The sequence below is a fragment of the Acanthochromis polyacanthus genome, chromosome 3 (genome assembly GCF_021347895.1).
Source record: "Acanthochromis polyacanthus isolate Apoly-LR-REF ecotype Palm Island chromosome 3, KAUST_Apoly_ChrSc, whole genome shotgun sequence".
Classification (NCBI taxonomy): domain Eukaryota; kingdom Metazoa; phylum Chordata; class Actinopteri; family Pomacentridae; genus Acanthochromis; species Acanthochromis polyacanthus.
In genome coordinates this window covers 27,158,128-27,167,864 of record NC_067115.1, presented here as the reverse complement: position 1 = coordinate 27,167,864, position 9,737 = coordinate 27,158,128, and the positions used below count along the sequence as shown (strand labels likewise).

Sequence of the window (9,737 nt, the reverse complement as noted above, 5' to 3'; positions counted from 1 at the left end):
GAACAAAAACTGAAATAATTGTTGAAGCAATGTAACTTAAAACAATTGTAATGGTTTGGCCTGGAAGAAGTTCCTATGTAGATGTAAAAATGGTACTTAGAATATAATATTTATCATACCTTTCATTTTAGTGTTCTAAATCAGCATAAAGCGAATGCTTTATGTTCCTGTAACGTATGTATTTATTGTACTTAAATAAATGAAGAAATGTAACAAAGAGTGAGAGATAACATTATTGTTTTTAAAAATACATGTGACTAAAATATGGATGGATGCCAAAAGATAAATTAATAACATACAAAAGTCTTAAAGAATTTTCATGTGTTTTATTTTTTTTAGTCTGTGTTTAAAAAGTGCACAAAAAAAACCCAACATTTAACCACAACTATTGTACAGGGTGAAAGCCCCTTTTCTTTCTGTCAGGCAACATGGTTACATAAGTCATATGGAAGACAGAAACTGAGTCTGTTTATACTTTAACACCACACAGTGTTTTATCAAACTTAATGAAATTCATATTAATAACAACAACAAAAACAGATTGTGTTCATGTAGAAATCTTCCATATAGTTCAGCAGATGGAATAAAGATGCAACACTCACTGCAAGTTTGCTAGTTTTCTGAAAAGGCACAGTAATAACATGTTTGTAAGTTGCCATCAATAGAAAGCACTATAGACTATTTTTTTAAAGTACAGTTGCTATTGCTACTGCCATAGTAGTGAGAGAAAGACAGATTAATACTGGATGAACGACATCTGTACTGGCTATCACTGTCTACACATGCAAGAATGTGCTTAACATCAACCAGAGTATCCTGAAGTCACAATAACTTTTAAAGAAAAAAGATAAATAAAGCGGCTTATCTGCCATCTTTTATAAACAGCATTTTTCAGTGAGCAACACCACTCCCCGGGTCAAATTTCTCTCATCTGCATCATGTTCACTTTAACTGACGTAACATATGCTAATTACAGACTGTCTTAAATCGTCACTGCGATGGTCTGGTTTGTCCAAATTTAGACACCGTTGTAAAACCTCCCATCAGAGCAGAGAAAACATCTCACACAATAGCTACATTAAGCTGTTCTGCTCTTTAAACCGGGGGACCACTCATGCCGTGAACTACACTCCCATCATAAATTCAAAACACACCTAATAAAGTGTCAAAAACGTGTCCAAATCTTTAACCAACACACCTCAATCCCAAGTGAAAATAATCCATCACTTTGAGCCATTTCACTTCCTTTTCTTTCATTTTCAATACACTTTCCGTGACCATCTACAGTATGTCACAAAAATGTGAAAAAAAACATATATTTCTCTCCATCGGATGTTTGTCTGACTTCCTCTCAGTGGTACTAACTGCGCTGCACTGCACTATACAAGGGAGAATACTTTGTTGGACTGGAGCCTTGTGCCATGAATCCAATGCTGGCCCTGCTGGCAGGTCTGAGAGGCTGAGCAGGTCTGAAGGGAGGCCCATAGAAGGCTGGTTTCTCAGGTGAAAATGTCCTGCTCATGGATGGGGCCTGAAAAACTGGAGCCATGTGATGATAATGACTCTTACTGACAGCTGAAGGATCAAGAGACACCCTGCGTTTCCATTCAACTGGAGGCTCTGGCAGAGATCTGTGGTGCCCTGCAGCTTTGACGTTAGAAGCAACAGATGACGGGAGGCTCTGAAACAAAAAGGCCTCATCCACCGAGCCAATGGGGCTCCTCGACGCCGCCTCCCACGGTGACAGTGGCTTGTAGACTTTTTCCTGAAAGGATGTTCGCCTCTGCATAGGTAAGAAAGGTGGATGGATTCCCAAAGGACTCACAGGCGACAGGAGTCCAGGAGGCATTGAATTCAGTTGCTGGGGGAGGCTCAAGGAACGGCTTCTACCAAATCCCTGAAAGAAAAGCATGTACAGTACTGGTTGACTGGTGTGAGAGTAGCGTTGCAGACTTTGCTGCCACCATCTGGCTACATAGTTTATTCATATTCTATTTGAAATTAACATGAGAATGAAAACTACATCGTTCTATTTCATGCGCAGCAAAGGAGACAGTGTAAAAAATGTTTCTTTCACACTGTGTCACTTTTTGCATGTGAAATAAACTCATTTTTGCATCTTAAAGTCCTCTACTATTTTTTTGGAGTGAATTTTCTGGCTGTTTAGAATTCTCTGTCTAGAACAACTTTCTAATTTCAGGTTTACAGACCATTTTGAGACTTCAGTATTTCTTTACATCCCATTAAAATGTCTATGTGAAATAAATAAATGTGTAAGTAGTGTGTTGAATAGTAAAAACAAATTTCATCACTTACCTTATGTTGGTTCAAGTGCCTTAAAACAAGTATAATATGATTTAAAAGACAATGAGAGTTGGCTTGGAACTATTTCTCTGCTAACTTAGTTGTCTCTTTGTAACAGGGAAAATTCAGCCTAAACTAGAATTGACATTGGACTTCACACAAGTATTTCTATTGAGGGTGACTTTGTAAAGGCCACAGATACCGTCACCGCAACGGTGTTTTTATTACTGTTTAGTTCTCGGGTCAGGCTGAAGGCAGGCAGAGCAATGCTGGAAATTATGTGTTGGAATGAGACCAGTAAAGATGTTTGTCTCACTCTGGCAGATGTAACAAAGTGAACTTGCTCCTTCTAACTGTAAAGTGTACTGGGACAGTGCTGCATGGTGATTCTGCTTTCTTCATACAACTGATTGACTGAACCTGAGAAGATGATGCCAATCGAATGTTTACATGACCATATAGACCGACAACCAGCAAAGAAGCTAAATAGTTTTCCAGCAGAAACAAGGGGGCATAAAATATTCACAAAAATGTTTTTAGATTGTTGCATATCTGAATATTTAATTTTATGTATTTAGTATATGGTTGCCTGTTTGCTGTAGTTGTAGCAGCTGTGGATTTGCACTAGTGAGTTGTCGATATTTCTATTTAAAATACTCACAGATTAAGGATAATCAGGCTTGTTTTAAGATGTAATTTTGAAAAACTGTTTCCATAAAAACATTAAATGATAGAAGGTTCTGACTTGCTGGTTAGAAACTAGAATAGCTGTATGCAAATTCTGCTTTAGGCTGGATTTCCCATCAAGAGAACAGCACCTTCCTACTGAAATGTGCAGAAAAGTGTATGAGAGCTGAGATCATAGTTCCAAACTGTTCTTATTCAGAAATACAGTTGAAGAGAACATAAGCATGCACATCCACACAGTTAAATTTTGAAAATTTAAGTCATGACTGCTGAAAGCAAAGCCAATATGAGGAAAATCTGTGTGAAAGAATGAGAAGTGAGGAAATGAGAGGAATAGTTATTCAGGAAAAGCTAAAAAAAAAAAAAGGCTCATGACACACATAGGAAGCACACAAGTAGGAGGAAAGAGAAATTTAATAGCATGATTGTGCTGAGAACAAGAAGTGCAAACAGTGATATGTCAGAAAGACAAAGACATAGAGACTCAAAAGACAGTGGTTTTCCTATTTCCACTTTGAGTTGCTGAACCGGTAACAGAACATTCAATTCTCTGTGACATTTTTGCTCAGATGTCTGATGACTTTACTGATAGTTGAATAACTGGCCATAACTGAGGGATGCAGAAAATATGTCCACATAAAAAAAGAAAGAAAAAACATTTTAAAGTCATCAGGGTTTATGATCACAAACAACATGAATGCTTTTAGTTGTTGTGATGCCATCACAGTCTGGAATGAGACTGAAGGAATTGAAAATCGTAGGCACCCAAAAGAAGTGCATAGACAGTCTTTCCCCAAACACACTAAATGAATAGAAATACTCTTTAAATATAATTGTGCAAGTGAGTTACTGTTGTCCCAAAGGACTGAGTCATGAACAATTTGAATGAAACCAATAAATGTATTAATAAATGTTGTTTTGTGTGATTTGGGGGTTCAGTGGTTACTACTGCTACATAAAAATGTATATAATGTAATAATCTTATTTCTTTCAAAAGAAAAAACTAAACACTGGAGAAGACTGGCTGAACAAGCCTCTCTGCACACAATATTGCACATATAGTAGCACTTCCTGAGAATCACGCAACATTAGTTTGTCTCACTTTTCCTTTCTTAAGTCCACATGCACCTCCTGAGCTTTATGGAGATGATTTAACACGCTAAGTCATTTATTTATTTGAGTTTATATTTCGTTCCATGATTTATCACAATTTTAAAATAGCTCTGCTGTACATTCAGCTGTTTTCCTGACGACACTGCCAGCTAGATTTACCTCTATAACCGCATGCTGTCGATAATGCTCGATAATTTAGAAGGAGGCCTACATTTAGTGCAAAAGTCTATGTAATTCCACCTGTTAAGACATTTCAGATGCTACCAAGTTGCAGGTGTGATTACGTAATTATCGTCTCAGACTACACCAAAGCAAGGCCATATACAGTTTTAGATCTAATGAGTCATAGCAACAGGTTTCCACTGTTTTCCCATCACCACTGGCTTCTTAGCAGAAAATTTTGGCCGAGGAGCCATCTGACGTGCGCCCCTAGCAATAAGAGATGCAGGAGAGAAAGCCAAAGCTATGCTGTCAGCAATAGATGACTTCTTGGAGGAAGTGCTTGCGGTTCGGGCGCTCGGTGTTTGCTTGACAGTTATGTGATTGGCTGCAGGTGTGACAGTGTGTTTTTCATCCAAGCGCTTGTCAGTTGCAAGAGGCTCAGCTGATCTCGTGTTTTGGGCGGAAGAATGTTGGGGACTTACCGATCCAGGAGACTTAGCAGGGGCCTCTGCATTGCTTTGAACAATAAGCTCAGAGGTGTTATAAGGAGAGACAGAGGAGACGGATCTATGTTTACGACTTTTGTTAATCTCAAACTTTGACGCTGGAGTAGGTTTGGGGCTGGGGCTTTTGGCCTCAGGGGTTGCATCATACTTGAATAGTGACGAGTCCAACTGATACGGTTGGTGTTTCATTATATCTAAGCTGTTGAGCTGCTTGGGGGCCGATTTAGGTTTCTCTTTGGTCTTGATTTTGGGACTTGTGGAGGGGGGTTGCTTGGCAGCTGATGGGGGGTAGAAAGGAGCAAGAAGGGGATTGTATGCTAAAGGAGGTGGGGCACGAATATTGGATGAATATCTCCAAGAGTTAGGGAGGGACGAGGTCGGGGAGGGGGATCTTGGTTTGTTAGCTTGCACTGTGTCAGCATCGACAACAAACTTCTCCATGCGGGACTGTCTTTTGGCAAACAATTCTGCACCTTTTCCCGCCATAGTTGAGCCATCACCACCCCGATTACCTCTGTCTGAGCCACGGCCCTTTGGAGAAACCTGCGGTGCTTTTGATGCATATGACTTTCCTGATTGTTGTGGGTAAGAGGCAACTGAGTTTGGAGTGCTGTCTAACTTATTCCTTGAGGGTGAAGGTGGGTAGTTTGGGCTGTGAGTAGGACTGCGGGCCTGCATACTCACAGGGGATCGTGACGTCTGTTGACTCCAGCTATTTGTGGTTGGCTGAGGATGAAGCTGAGAAGAGGAGTTGACCGGAGTCCAGGCATTGGCAGGTGTTTGAAGTGTTGCCTGAGTTTGATCTGGTGTCCAACGGTTGGCCATCTGCTGAGATTGAATCCAGTCTTGCTGCTGCAAGTAATGCTGGCTATGATGCCCCCCAGGACTGTGAGAAGGTTGTGAAATCGGACTTCTTGGAGGAATATAGGGCTCGCTGGAGGGACTCCTCCTCATCCAGGTTGGATTAATGGTTGGTTTTGGGGCAACTGGAGGAGGATTCTTAAGTTTTATTGTTCTAGGTTGCATGAAGTTACAAGCTTCAGCACCAAGACTAAAACAGTCTTCCTCTGCCTCAATATAAGACCGTCTTTCTCCTTTGTTTTGAACGAGGAGATCTGACTCTTTCACCAACATTGCTGACTGTTTATTAGCGGCTTTCCGTTTGGACTCTGGTAGGATGCCCGTCTTGATGGCTGGTACAGATATTCGCTCATCTCTTGAGGCTATGATGTCTCCAGTTGGAGACCAGACTTGTGGGTTGGTGTTAATAGGCACAGGTACTTTGAAACTTGCTTCAGGTTTCTTTGTAACTGGAACAATGCTGCCGGTCATGATGGGAGCAGTTGGACTCTCTTGAAATCCCAGGAAAGGCTTTGCAGTTCTGTTTGGCACCAAAGGTTTCGGCACGTTAGATAGGTGGTTCATCTGCTGAATATTTTCTTGGTATTCTACATGCTGCTTGAGATTTACATCCATGTAATTGGCCTGATCAGCATGTAGGTACATTTCCTTAGTGTCATAAATATTCTGTGCCTCTGTACATTCGGGTTCTGTTAATACTTCCACAGGTAGTCCTTTGCCCCTCTGCTCTTCATGCTCTGACACAATTTCATCCATACGTTTGCGCCGTTGAGCAAACATCAAAACGCCCTTCCCTCTTGTCTCTGGTAGTGCCTCCATTTCTCGAACACTTCCCCAATTCAGACTTAAATTATGCTGCTGGTGATAAAGACAATACTGCTCCTCTAACTCAGAATCACTTGTAGCCACAAAGTTATACCCAGCAGATCTAACTTCTTTGGTTTCCTCTTCTATTTGGTCTTCGCTGTCAAGCTTGTTGTCACCAGTTCCGTAACTCACAAGTGTAAACTTCTTCACCCTCTGGCGGCGTTTTTTAAACAGCAAGGCTCCCTTATTTTGAGGGTTTGGCGCATCAGTTAGAAGCCGGGCAATTCGCTTACATTTAGACTTGGTTTCCTTGACGTGTCTTTCTGATTGGCTCTCACTGTGACTGAGCCCTATGACAAAGGAAGAGACAGAGGGAGGAACAGAATGAGAAAGAGAGCACTGGAAAAAAATGCTCCTCTCAAAACAAGAAAAAAAATGTATTTCAAGGAACTTTTACCTTGAAATAAATAGAAAATCCGCCAATAGAACAAGTGAAAAATGGCTTGGTAAGATTTCTTGAAAAAGATATATTTAGAATATTAAGATCGTAAAATTACTGGGTAAAACTTATTTTGAGCTATATTTTACCAGGATTGTCAAGCTTAGGTGTCTCAAAATAAGCCAGATGTGCTTAAAAAAATAGTAGTTTTTCACTCAAAAATAGATTTTTGCTTTCATGTAACCTCCTAATTTGAGATGTATTAAATTCTTTTTGAGTTTTCTTGTAAAGTACAACTCAAAACAAGACATTTACAAGATTGTTTGACTTAACAAGACATTTAAGATGCAAATCCATCCATTTTGCGAAAATGTCACATGCTAAGTGAATTTATCTTAAATCAAGTGGGATGAGATATTTTGACTAAAAACAAGACAAATAAACTTTTTAAGATTTTGAGTTTTTAAAATGAGAAGGCAGGGGGTGAGGAAGATGAAGCATGAACTCAAAGAAAACCTTTAATTTTGATATTTTTTTCAGTCAGTTGACATTTAAGAAGCATTTATACAACATATAACTAATCATCATACAGTTGAATAAAAAACATAGTGCCACTAGTACGAATATTATTATCTGCAGCAAGCATGACATGCAAGAGAAATTTTAAGTTCCCCCTGCTGAAGCAAGCACACTAATAAAAGCATCATATTTACTTACAGCTAACCCTGGGGGGGGCCATAAGGCAAGGAAAGTGAGGAGCTCACTTTTCCATTGCAGTCTTACGATTGGAAAAGGGATCAAGTGACAGGCCAGGGTGACACATGCTGGTGTCTGTCAAATTTGTTTCTGCCAGCCTCATCATATGGTCATATTTTATTCTTATCCTGGTCCGACTGTTAAAGCCATGGGAATTCTCCCTGTAAGTCCACCCCAAATAGACCCCATGTTGCAGCATGGAAATAGCAGCACCCACAGTGCTTTGTAATAACATAATCATCAGTGAAAATGAGCACTTTGCTTTTCAAAACAGCTAAAATAAATACAGACAGATAAGAGCATTTCGTATCATTATCTCAAGTTAATTTGTGCCTCAATGGCTGCATTTAAAGCAAACTTAAATTTATATTGTATTTATTCATAAATCACATGTCATCAAAATAAAATAAAAAATAGCATTCACCTCATGGTGTGCAGTTTGCACAACTAGCTTCACTGAATTATAAAATTAGGGTAGAAGGTAGATACTTACGTGTGCACCTTGTCCTCTGCCTGTCCGGTCTGCACAGGTCTGTGTCAGACTCTGAGTTCCACTTCTCTGCCTGCTCAGCAGCCTCATCTGAAATTCCAAAGAACACAGAAGCAGGAGGTGCTTCACTACTCCCTCCTTCCTCTGAAGATTCAACCCTCCTGTTCCCAGTCCCTGGGCCCTGCCTATTACTGGCTCCATGGGGTTGTTCTGTGGTCAGGGTCAAGGCCAGGGTCATATCAGCTGCACAGCCAAGAGAGGATGACGAAGACCGGGAATGCGGTGGTGATATGCGTCCAGCAGGAGGCTCTGAGCCTGGGCACTCTGGGTGCAAGGTCTGTGAAGGATGGATGTGGGGAGACTCCGTAATGGACTCTCTTGATTCACTAAGGTAGATGTCATCCTCTTCTTGGTAGGAAACTTCCTCTTCGCTTCCACTAAGTTCAGGCAGAGACTGTTGCTTACCTGCAGATTCCCAGTCCTGTTGGAGGTGTTCTGGAGACTCCAGGCCAGATTTAGGACTGTGAGCAGTCTGTGGGTCTAAGGGGTACTCTGATTCACTGACGTCATCGTCATTGTAGGACTCTGCCAAGGACTCAGAGACACAAAGTTCCTGGGAACCTTCTGAACCTGACCAGGGGGGCAAGTTATCATTGTTGCCGAGGTCTTCAGTTTCTGGATCCATCTTTAGTGATGTTGCACAATGTCCTGGGTTTCACCGAAACAAAAAAGAGACAGCTACTTAAAGTCAAGGAATCTTTTCCCTTCAAAAGCAGATCACAAGATAGCTAGAGATTTTGGCATACTTTCAATAGTATAAGTTGTCCATAAAAGCATAACCCCCCCCCCCCCCCCCACGGAAGTGATCTCCACAGGGTGCACTCATGGTTTTACATAATAAGATAAGATAGACTTTATTGATCTCACAAAGGAGAAATTTACCGTTACAGAGCTCTTAGGAACAAACAGAGGGGTGCAAAAAGTCACGAAAGGTGCAAGTACAAGACAATAAAGATAGTAAGAAATGCAGTAAAAGATTTGCCCAAGTGAACACATGAATGAGCTTGTAGAAAATTCTGTTAGTTATGACTGAAACTCATTATCATTTTTGTTTAAAGTTTAGATCAAAGGATTTCAGCCAACAATGACCCTTGCAACATTGCTGACCACCATGTAATTCCCAAAATTATTCCTATCCCCAATAGGATGTGCAGCTTTGCTTTGGCAGTTTCTTCAGGGTTGCCATTGCTGTAAATGGAATGGTATGCAATATCACGGGGGAAACAGCATTCACATCCAACAGCATAAGCAAAACAATTGGGTGGCTGTTTTCCGATCTTCTGTTTATACAGCGAGGTTTCTTCCCTCCACCAATCTCATCTGTCACTGCAATGGAGGTCAGGATTTCCATTTAAGAACTAAATCTGAAATACTGTTTGTTTTATACACGGTAGAAATAATTCTTGTCCTCACTTAAAGCCTGTGTGTGTTTAGTTTTTTGACATGCATCAACTGTTACTGTTGTCTTTGATTATTTTGCAAATCAGTTTTTTTTAATGAAAACTGTTAGACAGTGATTATTGATTACATCAGCTAGTGAAAACCAGCTGTC

General features: G+C 40.5%; 1 protein-coding gene across 1 annotated transcript; it reads right to left on the bottom strand.

Annotated features, from left to right (window-relative positions):
- Positions 1-311: 311 nt before the first annotated feature.
- Positions 312-8,815, bottom strand: synpo2b (synaptopodin 2b). The gene is made up of 3 exons (XM_051946117.1): positions 8,129-8,815; positions 5,457-6,790; positions 312-1,897 (listed from the first exon to the last, which is right to left on the bottom strand). The coding sequence occupies exons 1-3, from the start codon at positions 8,808-8,810 to the stop codon at positions 1,361-1,363; spliced, it is 2,553 nt and encodes an 850-aa protein (XP_051802077.1). The 5' UTR covers positions 8,811-8,815; the 3' UTR covers positions 312-1,360.
- Between the last annotated feature and the right edge of the window lie 922 nt (positions 8,816-9,737).

Excerpts from the sequence above, each read along its gene's own strand:
- synpo2b (XM_051946117.1), bottom strand. The coding sequence starts at position 8,810 with ATGGATCCAGAAACTGAAGACCTCGGCAACAATGATAACTTGCCCCCC. Across the intron at positions 6,791-8,128 it reads GCAGAGGACAAGGTGCACAC|GGCTCAGTCACAGTGAGAGC; the intron begins GTAAGTATCTAC and ends CCTTTGTCATAG. Across the intron at positions 1,898-5,456 it reads AACAGACGTCACGATCCCCT|GGATTTGGTAGAAGCCGTTC; the intron begins GTGAGTATGCAG and ends CTTTTCTTTCAG.